Source organism: Perna viridis, chromosome 5 (genome assembly GCF_037379345.1).
Source record: "Perna viridis isolate PV_CMFRI_1.1 ecotype Kerala chromosome 5, ASM3737934v1, whole genome shotgun sequence".
Classification (NCBI taxonomy): domain Eukaryota; kingdom Metazoa; phylum Mollusca; class Bivalvia; order Mytilida; family Mytilidae; genus Perna; species Perna viridis.
Window position 1 is genome coordinate 29,715,253 of NC_142449.1, and position 21,516 is coordinate 29,736,768.

A 21,516-nucleotide genomic window follows, 5' to 3' on the forward strand; every position below is an offset into this window, starting at 1 on the left:
AATAATAATCATTTCTGAATTCAGATCTGCACTTCTTAGAAAATCATACATCAATCTCCCACTAAAATTAAGCACATGAAATCAAATCAAGAACGATAACTCTTTCAAAGTTCCAATTTCATGTACAATCTATAAAATTTTTATTTCAAAAGCACAACAACCAAATGAAAAGTTAAGACTGGTCATGTGATCAGTAGCTGTTTCTGCTCAAGAAAAAAAATGGCGGGTTTTTGACATGCATGAATCACCTTCTGTCTCATTTTCAGAAAGACTGATCCTTCAATAAAATAACATTACCTACCTACCTACCTGTTTATCCAATATAACCTTAAATAGACATATATATATATATGTCTACCAAGAATATAGCAAAAAAAAAAACACTTACGCAATTCATCAAAATTTCATGACAAAAGCTAAAAAAAAATGGCTTAACATAAGAATTCCTCTAAATTGGATAGGAATACATCCAGAAATAGGGGTGCAAATCACGAAAAATCAACATCAAAATTATCATTTAAGGATAATATTTCTGTAACATTTTTTTCTGTCAGATAGGCTATGGGATTAACAGGAATCCTCTGTATTGATTAACCATCCTCTAGAAGAACAGACAGGCATTATTCTACAGAATTAACTTGCTAAAATCTTGATTATATACAAAAGTAAAAGATGGACAGGATAGTCACAAACCTAAATGAAGCATAAATTTCAAAATCATGAAAAATCAATTATTAAGGAACAGTAAACAATGGAGTTGCCCCTCCCCCTCCCCCAATTTTTTTTTTAAATCATAAATTTGATCTTCATCTACCTGAAAGTAATTCTCCACTTGCTGCACTTAAGTTAAATAATAGAATTATTTAATCCAATATCATTTTCCACGCTAATTTTATTCTCTTTTATCATGAAAAGTGGGAAAATATTTCTCTTTTTCATCTGATTTCATTCTATTAAATGATAGTCATAATTTTTTTTAAAAAAAATACTGCATGCTGTCTTTTTGACAAAAAAAATCGTATATGTAAAAGAATTTGTAAGTTATGTTGAAAAAGGTATGACACCTTGTGGTACATTTTTAAATAGACCAAATGACTCAAGTTATTGACTGGAAAACAAATGGCCTATGAAAGCCAGTAGAAACAGATGACGACAGCATGATACCGTTATACAACCTAATAATTTTTGCGGACGTATAAAAAAACAATGAAATTTAACAATGATGGCTTGATTTCACCATTTTCCTGATTTGCCATACTTAATTTTAGTGGTTATATAAAAAATTGAAGCTTAACAAATGAATACTGTTACTCCATAAAGATGCCATATAAGCCTATAGTGCTTAAAACTAGTATGTATCATAATACTGGTATTGTGTTTGATTAAAACCAGAATTTTCTTATCTTCAAAACTTTAGGTTAAAATAAATCTAAAAATTTCATGATGATACAGATATTGACAATTTAACAATTTCGTTTTTGTATTTTTATTACCAAAGTTCATTTGATTTACAGGAAGAAACGGTTCAGCCTATGTACCAAAATCCCGGTATTTTGGGATGACTCGGTTGGCCGCCTACGATTCTAACGATATGATGCTATTCTTAAATAAATTTATTGGTACATGTATTAGTGTTATAGCTAGCCTTATTTTAATGACCGAGAGAAAAAAAAAATATTGCTTAAATGTTTTATTTCAAATGGAATGATGGATCAAATACTTACATTTTATTTCCTGTCATGAATAAGCTGCTTCTTTTTTTAAAACATGGCAGTGCCCATGAAGGACATCTGTCTCTCAAAATGTATTGTGATACGTATCGTCAAACATATCAAATATTGTGATATGTATCGTTTGAGAAAAAAATGTTTTGTTATATCAAAATTCACTCAAATTTTCAATGTAGTAAATAAACAGTGAAACAGTGACTAGAGCAAGAATTTTAAAGTCTAGTGAATAATTTACCTGTGTAACTGTAATGGGGTGCACTTGATCAAGATCACAGGGTTTCTTTTTTAATACTACATTTGTATTTAGTTCACAGAGTTTTAAAGGTTTTAAAGGTTGTATTGAGCTAACAAATTATATCACATAACCAAATTTCATTTATAAAACAGCAGAACCTTCTTTATTTTTCAAATTATTTAAGTAATTACAACACCACCAAAAGAAATCAATGTTAATAAAATATTGACAAGATTATTTTTTTACAACTAATGTATTTTTTATGGTCTACAGTACATCATAAAAATCACCTTCACATTTCCAAATGCACAGAAAAAAAAATATGGCAAGAATAAAAGAAAAAAGTATGGAATGAAATTTTAATTCAATGAGCCAAACTAAACAAATCATTAACCCTGACAAGTTTATTCGATTATTTTGTTTTGAACTGAAAACAGTTGTCAATTGAAACTTGAGAATATGGCTGGATCAGTAAACCAGGGATAAAAATTAGCAGTCACCCAGTAGCCCATGGCTACTAAATTTTGAGCTAGGCTACCAAACTTTTGGGCAAAATTCAGTAGAACATATAGAAAATATTAAACAAAAATATGGTCTGGGCTCCCAGCTTGTACTTCCTAATCTTTACCACTGAATTGAAAACAGCTGAACAGTCGAAACTGGAGAATAAGGATTGGCTAGATCAGTAAACATACAAATTAAAAAAAAAACAGTGTCATAAAATTTTGTGCTGCATTTGAATCAGACTGTGAAAGAAATTGATAAATGTTCTGTTCCCATTAGGTCAAGTCCTCACTTCTATCTATTTAAAGAAAACTACATATATCAATCAACATAAATCAATTCCTAAGAAAAACAACACATTTTTTTGGAAGTGGTTCAAACTATTGGACATCTGTTGAGAGTAAAATTGTGTCTAAGGTAAAATCCCACAATGACAATCCTTGATACAAATGTACATTTAGGCAGGGTAAAGTTTGACCAAGCCCAAGCACACTGCATATTTTCTGAAACACTGTGAAAGTACTTATAATCATGGGTAAGATTTCATGGTTATGATGATCCTGTAATACAATTTAAAGAAAATAGTCATTTTCGTTGGGAACCAAATTTTGTGGTTTACCTTACCCACGAAAATTGGTACCCAACAAACAATAGTACTTTCACAGTATTTTGACTTCAAGCATGTGACAATACATGTGAAATTTGTTTGGCAAACAATACTGAAATTCTGTGTTGGTTGAAAGTTTTTTTTTATTTAACCAGGTGAGTGATTGAGGCTTTCTTGCAAATAAAAAAAAAACTAGGAAAAGGCAAACAGGACGCATACTATACATGTATTTTATAGCCTTTATGTTGTGATGTAAACCCACTCAGGAATATGAAATATAAGACTCCATATTGCCTATGAAACCAATCCTGTATATCTCCCTTTACAACCATTCTTCATTGCCTCTCTTTAAAAAAAATCATTCTTGATTACTCCCCTTTCTTCCACTCCAGCTTTCCATTATCCCTGCCTTATTTTATTTTTTACCAACAAAGACCGTGTGTCGTCTGCTCCTCCCATTTCTGGTACATTTATTTTTTGCCCTAACCTCCATTACAGTTTTTCAATCAATATTTTTATCATTTACATATTTTCTTGCATCAAAGCACAAATTGAAATAAATAACTGTAAACCATAATTTCATAAATTTTGATACAAAAGAAGAAATCACAGCTGCAGCATGAACATATAGTTCATGTCAACTGCAACTGTTAACAAAACTTTGCCCGTGCAGGTCCGGGTGTTTGAAAGAATAGGCCTGCAGCAGCGCTAAGCTTGTCGTAAAAGGCGACTAAATAGTGCTCAGAAACCTAGCCGGGGGTTAGGCGCTCTGCCCACAGAGCAACTGGGATGTGTGCCCCAGGTGGTGGAATGGGGTACCCCTGGGATGTTACATGGGGGTTGTCAGGCTATAATACGGAAAACCTGACCGCAAACCATAGTGGTGCACCGTGTTGGGAAAGATGCCACGTTCCTCGCACGTTAAAGAACCCTGCTGTGGTATTCGATAGGAGTAGGAACCTTTGCGCTCCGCCACAGGAGGCTAAATAGCCCGACCTTACCCATCCCCCCTTTTTCTAGTGGCAATCCAAATTTGTCGACCCTGTTGTCCTTGTGACCCATCCTTTTTTTTATCATTTCATGTTCATTTTATCATCCATTTCATGTTCATTGTCTCAATATAGCTGAAATATTGCTGCTCGGACGTTAAACCCCAACAAACAAACAAACAAACAAACAGTTAACAAAACTTAAAAAAAATACCTGGATTAACTCAATCATTGATGAGTGGGAGCATTTATTATGGATTTAGGCTATGTGGATGATGAATGGAGGTCATTCTTTTATATTTTTTAAGACAAAGGCTAAAACTGTATTTAAAAAAAAAAATTTAAAAAAAAAACACATCATTTTTCATCTTTCAAAGGCAATAACTCTTACAAGGAGTCATCTGACAAGTTTGATCCCTCAAGACTTTTGAAGGCCTTATACATGTAATGAGGATCACTTCAGCAACTGACGAGTTTGGCTAAACTTTATGGTTTTGCAGGTATATGCGAAAAACTACTGACCCCCATGTTCTATTTTTAGTAACAGCGGCCATGTATCAACTGATCAAAAATCCCTACATCAGTTCTATGTATGATACCCCAAGAATCATTCAAACCAAGTTTGGTTCCATTGCTCAAGTACTGAGTGTCAGAGGAGAAGATTTTTGAAAGAAATATCATTAAAAATAGCAAAATAATGTAGAAAAAGGGCAATAACTCCAACATGGCTTAACAGATTAAAACGAAAATTTCACCACAGATAGATCTCATCATGCTGAACACTTTCAGCCAGTCAGAATTTAGCTAAACCTAACAGTTTTGGAGATATATGCAAAAAACATCTGTCTGACCCTTATGTTCTATTTTTAGTAACGGCAGCCATGTTTTTTTCAACAGATCAAAAATAGTCACATCATTTCTATGCAGGATACCCCAAGAAACATTCATACCAAGTTTGGTTTCAATTGGTCAATTAGTGTCAGTGGAGAAGAGTTTTGAAAAATTGTTAATGACGAGGACGACGGCTGCCAAGTGATGGTAATAGCTCCCCTAGGTCCCCTTTGACAATAGTTACAGGCAGAGTACTAAAAACACTCTAGAAAGCAAGCTCACATATATCAGTCACCTTTTTAAGAAATCCAGTTTAAAATAAGACATCTGATGATAAAAACCAAACAAAACATTGACTTTATGATGGTGTGGGTTTAACTTGAAAGATGTTTCAGCTGCACATACCCATAAACAAAGTTCAAAAGGGCATAATATAAAATCATTGTCCAAAAATTAAAAATTTTGTTTAATATGCACAACTACATATTGTCTCTTTATTACATACCAAATTTTGTAAAATTCTGGTCAACAGTTTAAGAGGAGTAACTTCAGTGGAGTATTTCAGAATACTTTAAAAATAATGGGGCAAAACTCAGGGAATAACATTTTTTTAGTACTATGCACAGCTACATTCTGTTTACTGAAAGCTAAGTTTTATGAAATTCTGACAAAATGCAGCAGCCATAATATACTTCAATTATTTGAATTCAAAGGGGCATAACTCCCACAAAACAATAGGGATAAAATATTACGTGGAAATAGACATAACTACCTATCTAACCCTTACTTCATACAGAGTTGTTTTCAGAGAATTACAAAGATTGAGAAACTGACTGATGGAAATAAGGCCTTAAGGACATAAACTTGTCAACTATGTTGAATGGGGTTTAATAACGTGAAGACTGGGAGACCAATGGATGGAATTATGGATCTGAGCAATAATACAAAAACATTATTCTCTTGACAACTTTATAAACGTGAAGACTGGGAGACTGATGAATGGAATTATGGCCCTAAAGAACATTTCAAAAACATTACATTCTCGTCTACTTTAAAAACATGAAGACTGGGAGACCAATGCCGAATGGATGGAATTACAACATAAGGGATGATTAAAAAACATTATATCCTTCATCAAATTGGTTCCATGGGGTTCAATAACCTTATTTTTACATCAATAACAAACATATTAAGTCAGATATAAAAATTATTGTACCTTTAAACCATTAATGTCCTACAGTAAGGGGTCAATGTCTTATTGGTAGGTTGAACTTTAGATTAACTTCCTAGTCAATTCAAGATCACCAACTAAAAGAAATATTCCCTTCAAATAAAGATTTTGTCACTAATCTATAAGCAGGAAAAGGATGTGCCACTGAGACAAAATCCTTAAACACCTATTTACAATCAAATTCATATAAAGTGCTAAACAGAAAGTGAATGTACAAGTACAAAGAAACTTGAGTGTTAGACATTCTGAAACTCAACATGCTGAGGCTGAGGCTTCATAGGGGATTATTGTTCATAATTATCATTATTATTACATGTGTATTATTATTTTTTTTAACTGAAGTTTTCACTTTAGCCTTATTCACACATATTTTCCCCATGTACATGTATGTACACTGGTGCAGTTAGACATGTACATGTATGTACACTTGTGCAGTTAGACATGTACATGTATGTACACATGTGCAGTGAGTATTTTCCATATTGGTATAATAGTTCTTATTAATTTGTCAGACATATTCCAGTTTTATAACTTGACAACCTGTACTTTGGACTAGAAGTAAACTACATGTACTTGTATATATCTCATATATACTCACTTAATATCATGTCTTTTCTCATACCAATAGAGAAACACTTGTTTAGACGACATTTTTTACAGAATGACCTTGAGTCCACTGTGACCTCACACTTCCCTTCGCAACGCCCTCGGATTGTCTAAAAATAGAAAAAAAAATGTATAAAAAAAAGCAAATAGTAAAAAGGATACAACACAATGGAAAGAAAGATAAGTGCAATACCAGTATTTATGACAACAACAAAACAAAAAAACCAGGAGTGACTTCACTGTATGACACCTTCAACAGTACCAGTCCAGACAAAAACCATACAGGATGTGACTCATGCATGTCAAATATCCACTGAATTGATATTTATTCTGAATCAAGAGACAGCTACAGACAAATTAACCAGTCTTCATTTGTCATGCAGTTGTGGCACTTTCAAGAAAAAAAATTACATAACTGAATATGACATTGGCACATGGCAAGAGTTATCGTTCTTGATTCCATTTGATTTGATTGGTTTTAGTGGGAGATAAATGTAGGGTTTCTGGAATACACAGATCTGAATACAGAAATGATACATAAAAAACTATTATACCTGTGCTATATATTACATTAAAATATAGCACACATGGACCAAAACATGGATTTTTTCTTCAGCATGAATCACTTTAGAAAAGGCAGTGCCTAAATTTTATGTTGACTGGTACTTAATATGTTAATCCTGAAGTTGGAGTTATATCCCTCTGAATACATCAAGCACAAATCATCCTGCTTCAAGCACATTTACTTATGGTGCAGAACTTTGATTTGAAGTTTCATAAAATCAAATGACATTTTAGGAGGATTTGTGCTTATAAGGTACATAAACGAGCAAACAGTGGAATGTACAGACCAATCAGGACAAGGTGATTCCTTACATCCAAATTGTTAGCTGAAGTCCATGCTGAGGAATTTTTCACCTTTTTGATTTTTTCATTATAACATTTATAGGCTTACAGAAAGACATTTCTTCCAAATTGACATTAAAATGATAAATAAGAAAAGAGACTAGATAAACCCATCTGTTTTAGAATGGTCCATTTCATAAACCAGATGTTGCATGCTATATCCCTGTTAAACCTTGAAAGGTGAGACATGGTACATAAGTCATCATGCAAAAGAAATTTAATAAATTTATCTAATTATTCCCTCCACCAGAACTGGCGATTAATATGTTAAAGAAAAGTTTAACAGACAGACAGACAAGGTTATTTCAATAAAGCGCCATTTAATAAGTGGATATACTCAAAATTATCTTAACCAATGTTAAAATGAGTACAAATCTACCCCCTGAAGAAATTATTTCTTTTCTAATATGACAAATACAGTAATTTTGTGACAAAAATTTCCTAGGCATAGCCAAAATAAGGGCTATTCCGTTTAACCTCCCCCATATGGAAGTTGGATTAAATTTAAATTTAAATTAAATTTGTATATTTATGTCATCGTATATGTTAAATGTATGTATTTATATAACTGATTTCAATAACCTCTCAGCCATTAAATCATTACGTAAAAGTTCTAAAATGAGTGTTTTGTCTCGAAGCAACAGCAAAAGAAAAGAGACAATGCGCAGGTGCTAAAGGTGGGGTTGTACTGACAAATACTCTTTGACAATATGAAGATGTCATATTAGTGTTAAGAAGAGAACAGCTACAAGCTTAATAATACATACTAATACATATATTTACAATTAAAGAGGACAACAGTCATATATTTACTTGATAATAATGTAGTATCCATAACAATATTGGGAATGAAAAAAAAAACAACAAACCATTTGACGAAGGCAAAAACATGATGAAGGTTTCATTTATATGAAACTTAAATTTCCACATAATATCATGAATATGAAATGACATAAATGTAAAAAACCAAAAAAACAAAAAAAACTGTTAAACATCAAATTATTTTATTTATATATAACATTCTGGTTAAATGTTCAAGGTCTCCTTTTCAAGGACAGTATGAAGTCATATTCCAGACATCTTGATTTTTCCATTAAACCTTCATTCAGCTGTTAAAAGCCTTGTCTTCTCAGCTTTCTAGAAACAATACAAACTGTCTTAGTAAGCACTTGTATTCAGCAATAACAAGATTATGATTAAAATATCCCATAAAAAATTAATCTGTATTTAATAACTAACTTACTACAATATCTATAAAAATGCCCATCCTTTTTGAACCGAAAATTTAGACAACTGGTCATTACGAACCGGAAATTCCTACAGCTGGTCATTACGAAATCACAGCCATGCATTTGCGAATTTCAAAACAGGGCATCAAAATGGGACCATTATGAACTAAATCAAAATGGCGTACATTTCTTAAAATAAGTGACAACTTTAATTAAGAGTGACCTAATAATTCAATTAATTACATTAGGAGATTTAAAGTTGCTGAAATAGGTACAGGGACTAAGTATATTGAGTTATTAGGTATGTTTAAATTTACAATTGGGGAGTTGGGGGGATTATTGGAAAAGGCAACAAAAATGAAATCTCCAAGCGGGAGCACATACTTTTCTATACAGAAATGCTAAAGAAAAAAGGCGACTTTCGTGTTTTAGTGATTTTCAAAGATGAAATGTACAGTCAAATCTCATTGTTTTGCACAAATAAAATTAATCTTCCAAGTACATTTCTTTTCTATTTTTACTCACCTGCCTTGTGTGATCTGTCAAAAGAGTTCCCATTAAATTTGAAAATAGCTTGATTCCAGATCGAAATGCACTTAAAAACATGGTTTTTACGTAAAAAAAAAAGGTCAAATTATTTGTTTGATTTTATTTTTTTTATTTCCCGGGTCACATACTAGGACAGTATCAAATAAACCTAAGAACAATGACGGAAACAACACAAATATTCCATAAATTATGGATATCTGAAAAGTCATGGTTTTGAGATGTCAGGTATCGGGTGACTGGTCACATGATAAATTAGCTCATGAATATTCATTATTGGTGATCATGACTTCTCCATCTGAATTATTAAGTATATTTAATCTTGTACTTGTCTATAAATTTACCATTTTTTTTTTTGGGGGGGGGGGATTTTTGGAAAAGACAACAAAACCATAAATGCGAAATCATATGTATTGATAATAGATTCTGACTATGTCCTGAAATAAAGTTGGTTAATACAAGCATCAATGCATGGCCTTTTCCATATTGGCCCTGTAACATGCCCTTGGTATTAATAATGGCCTCGGATGGCCAATATGGAAAAGGCCATACATTAATACTATACAAAAGACCAGCTGACAGTAGTTTTGCACTGACCCTTGTACTGATGCAATAAAATGGGTCTGTCACTCGAAAATTGTCATTTTTGTCCATTTTTGTTCATTTTTTCCTAGATGTGGGTGTTCAACAGGAGCAAAACACTTAAATAGGAACCAAAGCACATTAATCCCAAAGTTTGTACCATGTGAAGGCCACTGATGTCAAATAAGGTTTGATATAGTCATTAGTGGGAGGTCAGATTTCCCTGAAGGCTCACTTGTGTGGAAAAATGAGGATTTTTTCCAATTTTTGGTCTCAGTTTGCCCTAAAACCAGAAGTATGGTGGTGAAAGACATCATTCTTACTTAGATTCCGGGCAAAATACAGTACTATAGATTAATTATGCTGTGGCAAGGGGCCAAGAAGTGAATCCTACTCCCAAAAAAATCTTACTTGTTTAGGTAGCAGAAACTTATGACCTCTTTTTTCAGCTCTCTAGTCATTATTTTTTAACAAACACTATATAAGATAGCCTCATTTTAAAGCACAGTCAGGCTGCTTGCATATGGAACAAACTAAGCTTTAAAACTGCCAGAACCAACAAAGCAGAAACAGGGTCAATCCTGGATAAATCTGGGTGCAGCATAACAATGGTTAAGTTCCTCTGAACTTAAAACACAAACTAACACATTAATTGTAGAATTTCCCTATAGGATTGATTTATTCATAAATGCACCAGTAGACATACAGCACATATGGAAATGGAATTTAGTTAATGGACCAAAGGTATAAGAAATTTAACAAACACCAAAAATCAGACAGTTATAAATAGAACTGTTTTGAATTCTTCATTGACTTTTAATATTTCATTTCATGGTCTACTAACCAAAAACGGTAAAATGATGTAACTTCTCACAAGATAAATTTTAAGAAACACCCCCCAAATATCAACACAATAAAATATAAATTTTATACCTAAAACTTCTGACATCAGATTTAAATACCGTGAAACCATTCTAAATTGAATCTCTTTAGAACTTAAGTTAGTAGACCTAAAGTAATGGACACAACTCTTACAATTCATTGGAATGTTTGTATTAAGCATTTTACATCATTCTCATGTAAGCATCAAAGTAACTTAGATTAATTTCATTCCATTTCAAATGAAAGCTTGAAAGACTTTGGTGAAATTGAATATGATACAAACATATCCCTGATGTTATGAGTTATGTCCCTTACCCTAGGTCTACCTCCTTAAGATTGGTTCTGTTTAAACAGGTGACCATTTCCTGAGGTTCAAAATACATTTCAACTGATTTGAAAAGACTTCAAAAAGTGTCTATTTTTTTTTTTTTAATTATCCTTGATTTGGCAATAATAACAACAATTCCAAGATTCTCATGAAAAATCTGGGCAGATGGGCAGATTTCATTTTTTTTTTTTTTTTATTATTTTTCTTACAGTAACTGTCACTAGACTGACACCTGCCAAAAAAATAGCATTGTAGTAACCATCATCTATGTGTGTTTGGTGATCAGTTTTACCAGCACAAACATACTGGAATAGCTCTATCAAAATTCAAAGAATAATTGTATCTACTGCTACATCTTTACCAGTTTCCATCAATTTGGAAACATTTTGAGAAAAAAAAAAGCTGCAAAAAAACTGATTTACAAACTGTAAGTAATTGAATAATGATAATCATAAATTGGGGCCGAACTAGACACAGGATATTTCTCACCAGGATTACTTTTCTCATTTTAAAAAGAAAAAAAAAGGCCAGCTTGAATAAATGGGTCAAGCGGGGATAGGATTCCATAACTTCTTTTTTATTATGACCTAAGATAAGTTTTTAGTTATTTTAGGGTTAGGTTCACACAAGTTTTTGGTTAATTCAGAGTTTGATTTAGCCAGGTTCCACTGTGGTAAAATTCTCATTTTCCAATACAGGAGAATGTCCTTTTGTCAAACAATAAATAACCAGGGATTGTGTTGTCAGCATTTATTGCAACCATTGAAAGTTTAATGATCAACAATTCAAAACGAATTAATATACAATAGTTCTACTTCAAATCTAACTATAATAATAATGATATTCTGAATAACAGTTATTATTCTCCTTAGGGATACTAAGTTTAGCTAGGCTACTAAGGCTTTACCTTAATTCATGAAACATATAGAGAAGCTGATGTCTTCAATTAAACTTTAGCCGAAGTAATTACATCCCAGCCCTTATCATAGTAGAAGTTCAATAACCTGATAAAGTTCATTTAATGGATAACAGCAAATCAGGGAATAAAGATGGTCTTCCCTTGATTAAATGACCATTAACAGATGAAATGTACATCTTAGGTAGTTAACTCAAAGATTTTAATTCTACCTTATATCACAGGGTACTTCCCATTTTATTTCGTAGATTGATAGAAAGCCTTAATCTGTTTGTCCATTGTCAATTTACTGTAGAAGTACTTTAATTCATGGATACTAATTTTCGTGGATTAGAGAAGAAACACAAGTTTGTAGATTCTTGAATTTGTGGTTTTCAGGTTTTTGGTATACACATCAATGGGATTCTCCTTTTCTTTGGGAACCAAATTTCATAGTTTGGCCTGACAAATTTAAAGAATGTACTAAAAGGTCCTGTGGCTAAGATCAATAGCCCTTTGTAGTACATTCTACTACTGCTACTGCTTTTCAAGACAGATTGAGTATACATAATTAGAAAAGAAACATACTATGCCAGATAAATCAGCATCCTAAGACTGTTAAACACAGACACAAACAACTATGTCTGGGAAAGGAAGAGCATCTCCCTGAAGTTATTGTAGAATTACACAAGCAATCTCTTTTCCCTTCAGTGATAACATGATTACCACAAAAGGAATTAGAGATCGGTAATAAATTTGATCAACTAGAAATAGGTTCGAGAGAATAAATGTAACTAGGCTGTAAATGGTGTAATTGCATTTAAGGAGCAACCATTTATTTCATGAGAGGTGTGTGGGGAGAGACTGTGATCAAAATGAAATATTTAATCAAAGTGCTGTTAGCACTGGAGGTTTTTCAATTTCGAGAAAAATTCAGGCATGAACAAAGTTTCAAAGATTGCACAATGTAAAATAATACTGCAATCCTATGTACAGTTCCAAATACAATTTAGAATTGTTTTTCCTAATACGTATAAACTGAATGTCACTCATTACTAAGGAATGATTTTACAAGGACATCAAACAAAGTTAAAGTTAAAAGTTAGAAGTTAGAAGGTAAAATCTGAAATAAACTAACAGTAAAAAAAGGAATCGTAATGGTAAAATCCGGATTTCAATTAGCTGAATTCCTCTTAAAAGCGGAAAAAAAATTATCCCTGATTACTACTGATTTCTGAACTATAAAGTGAAGTCAATAGTTAAATAGTATCCAACTTCACTTACATTTCCAAATTTGGTTTCATTTCAACTTTTTCCCAATTTTTTAAAGCTGTCCAAAAGTTTATTTGCATTTACATAAAAAAACTATTCTAACAGAGTATTTATCCTTAACTGTAATTATAATCATATCAAACCCTTTTCAGCTTACGAAAATAATTTCCTTATGGAACATATGATTATAAAAAATGTTAGACGCTTTGTATCAATCTGAATTTTCCCACCAATTTTACTTGGTTAAAACCACTCCTCTTCACTTCTTGGTTATAAAATATTAATATATACAGAGATGATTTTACAAGGTCTACAAACAAAGCAGAAATCAGCAAAATTGAAAGTAAATATACAGTAAAAAAAGAATCGTAACAGTACAATCAAGACTTGAAATAGCGGAATTCCACTAAAAAGCGGGAAAAAATCATGTCTATATGTAGGATTGAGAATTTGACAGATTAGTGTGTTAAATGGAACATGTTTAACACATTTAGCGCATCTTGACACATTACTGCATGAACTAAATTCCCTAAATGCAAATATATTGATAAACACCTATCAAGGCTAAAAATGAGTCCCTCATATCTCCAGTTGATATGAAGACTAGTTCATAATTTTATTTGCAGAAAGAATACAACATTATTGAGCTGAAAAATTGCCAGAAACATATTTATTGGTGATAAAACAGACATTAAATCAGGGTAGGAAACTCACCCAAATTCTAGCCAGCCCTGAATGCAATTTTTTTCCTAAAATTAGCCAGCCCTGCCAAAAAACAGCAAGTGTCCGGCTGGTAGGCAGGCTACTATTTCTAACTCTGATTAAATGATATAATAGGAATTATGTTTGGACTTCATTTTTGTGTAGTGTTCAGAAACAATATGGAAGTTCTTGATATGAACAGGCAACAATAAGGTATTGTGATACTGAAGGATCAAAAACTTAAAAATAAAAGAAAGGCTAGATAAGATTTCTTTTTAATCAAGTTTGAGCAACTGGATTTATAGAAATATTTAAAAATTGGGGAGAGAAAAAAAAATCAACAAAAAATGCAGGGATAAAATTTTGATTATACAATTGTGGCTGTGCTTCCTTCCTCCCTCCAGACCTCCTCTTTTATGATCCAAATCAAACAAAATTCATTTGAAGAAAAGTACGAATCAATTTTGTACTAAAGATAGATGTAGAAAATAGGATTGGTTACAGTTGGAATTAAAGTCATAAAACTCCACTGAAGCAGACTTGTAACCACAAACCAGAAACCTTAGAGGAGTCTTCTTGAGCTGGTTGATGTAATTGAAAACGGTAAATACGGGCACTTCAACCGATCAATTTCTAACTCAAAGCCAATGTAATTATCTATTCTTCAATTCCATTTAGGGTACCAGTGTTCTTAATATTCCAAAATAGATAAAAATCAACTTAAAAAAAAATAAAAATCTAAATTTAATGAGTTTCAGCTTGAAAATTAAAGAAAACATACTTCTGGCTGTAAAAAATCATTTCAATTTCCATGTGTTGATTGCTGTAAACAATTGTTGCTTACAGAAAATTCTGTCCTCTTGCAATTAAAATCAAGCCTTCTTTCCCAGACAAAAAAAATGTTGAAATACATTGTATATGTTTCCCTTTGAGGACATTTTGTAATATCTTCAAGGAAAATATCATATTTGACATTACTTCTAATGCCTAAAGTAGCTTATGAAGGAATTTATCACTCATTAATATAGAGGAAGTTTAAAAACAAGCCTTGAGAGATACTGATTGACAATACAAGCAAGCGTTGTAAGAAATCAATAAAACTGTGCCGTCTGCTTCCACTCTGACTGCCATATTTAGAATGCTATCATGAACATCATTATCATCATCAATCGTAATATCCTTAAGATGTTTGTGAATACCAACAGCTCAGAAATAACAAGGCTTATTTAATTATCATCTGTAAAAAAATAATCCCTATAGAATTCTCTGTTACAGAGTTTCAAATTCATTCATCATTTTTAGAACAGAAACTCCAAACATGGGTTAATAACAAGTTGAAATTTCATAAAAGTGGATTACTTTCAAATAACATAAACATTATAGCATAACCTTGGTTATTCTGTTCTGGTGGGAGTTTAAAAAGTCTAAGGAATTCAATCAAGATTTTAAGAGCAATGCTTTGTAAATTAATGCTCTGCAAGGTGCAGCTTGATACAACAGCAGATGGCAAACCAAAACCTGAACAGTTTGGACAAGTAAAGACACACCATAAGTATTTTACCAGAATCCAACTGGTTTGTTTTTAAAGAGGTAAGGGACATATCTCTTGATATCAGTGATTTGTTTGTATCATATTCAATTTCACCAAAGTCTTTCGAGCGTTCATTTGAAACAGAATGAAATCAATCCAATGTTATTCTGATGCTTACACAAGATTGATAAAAAATGCTGAATACAAACATTCCAATGATTTGTAAGAGTTGTGTCCCTTACCTTAAGTCTACCTCCTTAAATGACTTAACAAATAGGGTTTGGCAGCCATATAAACCCACCAGCTCAAAGCTACACATGTTAGGAATGGCAAGTGAGGCCATCAAGTGAAGCAGCCTAGTACACAAGTGCTCAATTATTAGTACATGTGCTTTTTCCTCATTAGTAAACTCTGTATACAGCTGACAGATTTTGCTTCTAGTATTGTGCACTAGTGTGCCAAAGAAAGTGGTTAGTGTGATGCCCTAACACATTACATGAAGTAATTTCCCCTTGAAGGTAACTATTTTACTGGCTATAATGAAGACATCAAGAAGAAAACCAGATGTGTTTTTTCCAACTCACTGATTTCACTCTAATGTCAGATATTTTACCAAAAGGCAGTGAGGCATTTTTATGCTATTCATTTCTGTCAGTCTTTGTCAATAGATCAAATTTGGAGCAATGACCTGAAATGGTTGAAAAAGGTAAATGACCTTCTACCATCAAATGTTCCAGGTCTTATATAATTTAAGAGCAAATAATAAAGAGATGACATTGATATGTAAACTGATAATGAATATTACAATAGAATAGAATAGAAGATATAAAAACAAGATCAAATTTAGAAATCTACAGGCTTCACAAGGGAGCTATGCCTGAAATCAGTAGATTGTTCCTTAATGGATATCAATGTAATTCATTTCTGTTTTTTTTTCTTTTTTTTTAGCGAAAGAATCTAAAATTCTTCTCACAGATTAAAGATTAAAAAAACTATAAGGGAAAAAGAGCTCAATGTTTTGGCTCCACACATACCTATACTTTTTGTAACTAAACTGTAGATAGCTATTTCTGAAAAGTATAATTTAAACCCCTTAAAAACAAGGTATCTATTGAATTTTGAAATTGTTTTGAAGTTTAGAAAATAAATATGAACAAGACTAAGTGATGTAAACACATTCCACATGGACACAATTATTTTTAAAAGTCTTATACATAAATATAAACGATTGGTTTCACCTTGCTGAATTGAACCAAATGCTTGATATATAAAAAGAAGTTTCTGCAAGTTCTTCTATATGAAAAATATCTATTTTTCAACAACAAAAAAAGTGAAGGGAGCTTCCCACTATGGATACACTTATTATACCGGTAATAGTGTTTTACCGAATGTTCCCAGTGTAATATATTTTGATAATTCACACTGTGAAATAAATTCGGTAATTTCACTCATCCCCTTTCACCCGCCAAAACGTCACAACTTTGATAACAATCCACCAATCACAGAATTTAGAATGCATATTGAAAATATCGATGACTTATGAAGAAAATCTATATAATAATAGGATAATCAATTGTTTATATTATCACTCGGGCCAAAAACGCTTGAGGAATTAACTTGTCCGCAGAACAAGTCCTGCACACTCATTAAATCTTGGCGTTCCTCGGCACTCGTGATAATACTTTGGTTATTCACTCTTTCCAATTTCTTTTTAAACTCTACCCATTTCTACCCCCAATCCATCTTCCACCTTGTTATGAATAAATTTCTGTATTTCAAAAATGAAAAAAAGGAATTTTTATCAATTTAGATCGAAGGTCGGAATTGATATAGCAGTCGCTAGAGCCTCAAGATTTGTAAAGCCTGATAGCATCCGCAATTATCGTACTCTACCGCAGAAAATAGTCCCACTGGCATATCCCAGTAAGGTTCAAATGCAGATAGTTAGATCCACTTTATAGGTATTTCTAATATATAAAATTTGATTATATATTTTATACCAATAAACAAACCCAATAAACAAACCAATAAACAACTGTGAACTAAATATGCTGATTAATTTGGTTTGTACTAACCATGATTCAACTGAAAAAATCGTTCACTCCTATACTCTTATCGGTACCTGTTTATTTCTATGCATTTACCCGAATAAACCAGTTGTTCAATGTCGATATATTCAAGTTGCCTATTCATTTTTAGAAGCTTCAAAAAACATCTGATGCTTAGCTAGAAATGAAAACCCTGCGAGATTATATGTAGTCATCAATCATATAACTGAAATATGAAGAGGAATGCTGAGCTGAGTACCAACTGGAAGAGCTGTCCTCAGATATTTCATGCAGGCCCTGGCAGAAAAAAGGGGCAGTGGTTACGATCAAGAAATTTGTATAAAGAAAGGGGTTTCAGGCTATTATTTGCCACTTATCTTTTGTCCATTTTTTTTACAAAAAAATAGCATGACCCCCAAAACCATCCTGACGTATTTTTATTACGATTACCACCTCGTGACATCAGAAGACCTGATCTGACAAATAAAAATGAAACTTTGCATAGACGATGCTATAGAAATTTTGATTGTGCATTTCTCTTGCATTGTGTAATTCTTTTTTGTCTGGTGCCATTGGTTTATAATCATTCTATCTGGCTATTTTGGCCATGTGTATGTTATTATAATAGTGATGTAGGTGCTCCGTGGCCATAAAAAAGCATAGCAAATGTTTTCTGCACCAGCCACGATTGGTTAAAATATATTCAAAGAATTTATCGTTAATGTTAATGTATGAGTCTCTGAAACTAAGTGCCCAGAAACTAAGTGTATTTACACATATGCGTCTATGGAATAACTTTTAGAACTTGACTATAAAGCTCATCAACCGAGAAATGTAGCTAGTTTAGAGGAACACGTATCTAAGGATATGATTTATTTCAATGTTTGTGGCTTAATTTTGAATGACTTAACAGACAGTTTCGACCAGGAGGTCAATAAATTGAATATATTTCGACCTGAAAATTTAAAAACTGGGAATGGCCAACTAGTAGTTTGTAGTTCAAAAATGTACTGGCTGAGAGTTTTGAGTTCATTCGTCTAGGTGCTCCATGGAAACCGATATAGAACTTGAATGTTACACAAACTAACGCACTGCTACAATGCATCATGAATTTTGGTTTTTAAATGTCATTTGTAAAGAATGGTGAAATTAAAAATAAAAGCAAAAAGTTCAATATTAACCATTTATAATAATAAGCTTGTCTTAAGATATGTTTGAATTGGATCCCCAAACTTTCCAGTTATCCCATACTTTGCAATTTGACGATTATTTGAGGTGTAAAAATTCAAAGGATCGATATAAATTGATTCAGTACATGAGTACTTTGATTTTTAAATTAAAAGAAGCTTCCTACAATGGATACATACAGATTCCAAAAGTTTCAATTTAATTGGTACAAGTGTTTTTGAGTTATGGTGCAAAAACAAAGCTTAAACTTAATCCAAAGAGAGTAAAAAAAGACAGGTTTTATATAGATATTCCGATAAATTAATCAGGAAAATCTACAACGTCTGGTTAATAATACAACATATTATATTTAGAATGGAAACTGAAATCCCATTGTTATATCTTTAAGTAAAATATTTTAATGAATGAACTAGCCCCTAGACCAGCTTTAAAAGTACATTTGATACATTCAGAAATTTAGCTTAAATAAAATGATAATAAAGTTTAAATCTCCTATGTAAAATGGCTGAAACCTATTTTTCAATAAAAAAAATCTTTTTTAAGAAACTGTAACTTTGACCTTTGACATAACATCATCATTATCTTTTTCCCACAGGGATCTAATCTATTTTTGAAAGTGTTATTAAAATCCATCCAACAAACCAAAAATTATGAAGCAGACACGAATAATGGAAGAAATGAAGGAAGTCTGGATTCTACATGTATTCTTTTCCCAAAAGGTCAGGGAAAAACAAAGGGGTAATAGACATTTTTCTTACATAGTCTAGAAAAGAGATTACTGTAATTTTGTTCATAACAAAATTACTATAGTAAGCAGGCAAATGTCCAAAGCCACCACAAAGAAGAACAAGAGGTTCCCAGGAGCCTGAATTACTCACCTGGTTAAATTTTGTCTTTCAAGGGCAATAAATTTAACAAGGAGTCATCTGACAACTTTGATCACTCAAGTCTTTTGAAGGCCTTATAATAAGGGTCATTTCAGCAAATGAAAGAGTTTGAATAAACTTAATGGTCTTCAAGATATATATATGCAAAATCTACTGTCTGACCCCTATGTTCTATTTTTAGTTTATGCGGCCATGTTTTTTGACCGATCAAAAATCTCCACGACAGTTCTATGCAGGATACCCCAAGGTACATTTATACCAGTTTGGTTCTAACAGACTTATACACAGACACTGGTATTTCTATGTTCCAATCTATGTTGTAGCTGGGGACAATAATATACACAGAATAATAAAAGCTATAGTCATTTTTCATATTTATGAAATGCAAGCCAGTTTAGCACATTTTTCAAAGGGACATAACCAACCAAAACTGAAACTATTTTCACTTTGGTAAGTACCTGAATGGCTTGAAATAAGTTATTTAGAAGTATCCAATTACTTACCCAGTGTTCTAGAATTTTTCAGAAATTGAGATTTCCTTGGGAAAAATCCATATAAAATCAACTTTCCTAATGTCAATGACTGCTTTCCTAACAAAACAAATCCTTACAGCATATGAAGTTTTCAACATGCCACAAAAAAGTGTAACTAAGTACCTAACTTTCCCTGACCCAAATTTCACTTGCCCCGGATAATGGGAAACAGGAATCCTAGAACACTGTTACCACAGCTCCAATAACTGAATATTTAAATTTGAAGTCTAGTGTTGTCCATTGCTCCAATTTGACAGTAAACCAGTCTGTCGGATGACAAATTTGTAGAAAGTTACTCCCTTTTGCTTAAATCTTAAATAACAAAAGCCAAAGTCGGAAATATGAAAAAGGACTATTGGTATATAGTTACAATCATGCTAGCCAAATATTTCTCACTAAAATCAGATCATCTCCATGCATTACAGTCCTGGAACCGATCCGAGAAATGATTTGACAGATCGATGACCGTAGACCGGTGACCGATCTAATTGCAGGTTTGTGATGTAAAATGACGTAAGATCTGTTTTAAATAGAACAAATGTAAAATAAAAGTACAAATTGATGTTTAAATATATTACATTATGTAAATATGTGTAAAATTGACAAAGAAAACAACAGAAACCATAAAATACATTGACCGCTCTTCAGTCACATGATGCGATCACCAGTTAAATGGATCGGTTTGACGGATCGATGACTGACCGGAAATTGATTGGTGATCCATGACGGATCACAATTTTTGTTGCACAGATCGGTTCAGGTACTGTAACAATGCCTTAAAATTTTTTTTTTTTTTTAAACTGGATAAAATTTACTCAAGTTATTGTAAATAAACAAGTTCACCAATGCCAAGTACAACAACCGCACCTGAATAATATTATTCTATGATATGAAAAAAAATATGTAGTTGTATAAAAAAATAATTTACCTTGTGAGCATTCCTACGGAAGAAGGCCTTGCAAGACTCACAGGATACTGCATTAAAGTTGTAGCCAAGGGCTTTATCCCCGCAGACAAGGCATATCTTGTCTTTTTTCTGTAATGACGACACCATCGATGACATAGATGATGATGAATCAGGGGCAGCTTGTTCTGCATCCTACAAAAAGAGAGATATAGCAATTTAATTGACTGATTATAGTTGAATGTCAATGCTTTTCAGGCTAAAAATGTTTAAACAATCAACATACCTAACATATTGTACTTAACCAAGATTTTTACAGCCAGTAATATAGTAAACTTCATGAAACAGAG

General features: G+C 32.4%; 1 protein-coding gene across 4 annotated transcripts in view; it reads right to left on the reverse strand.

The window, feature by feature from the left end:
• The window catches only part of LOC148617014 (nuclear receptor subfamily 1 group I member 2-like), a 128,183-nt gene that overhangs the window by 14,816 nt on the left and 91,851 nt on the right, over positions 1-21,516 (reverse strand). For all 4 annotated transcript variants that reach the window (XM_088584267.1, XM_088584269.1, XM_088584268.1 and 1 more), the window contains 2 exons: positions 21,191-21,361; positions 6,726-6,843 (listed from right to left, as the gene is read on the reverse strand). In XM_088584267.1, the coding sequence (XP_088440393.1) occupies positions 6,726-6,843; positions 21,191-21,361 (289 nt within the window). The remainder of the gene's footprint in view (positions 1-6,725; positions 6,844-21,190; positions 21,362-21,516) is intronic.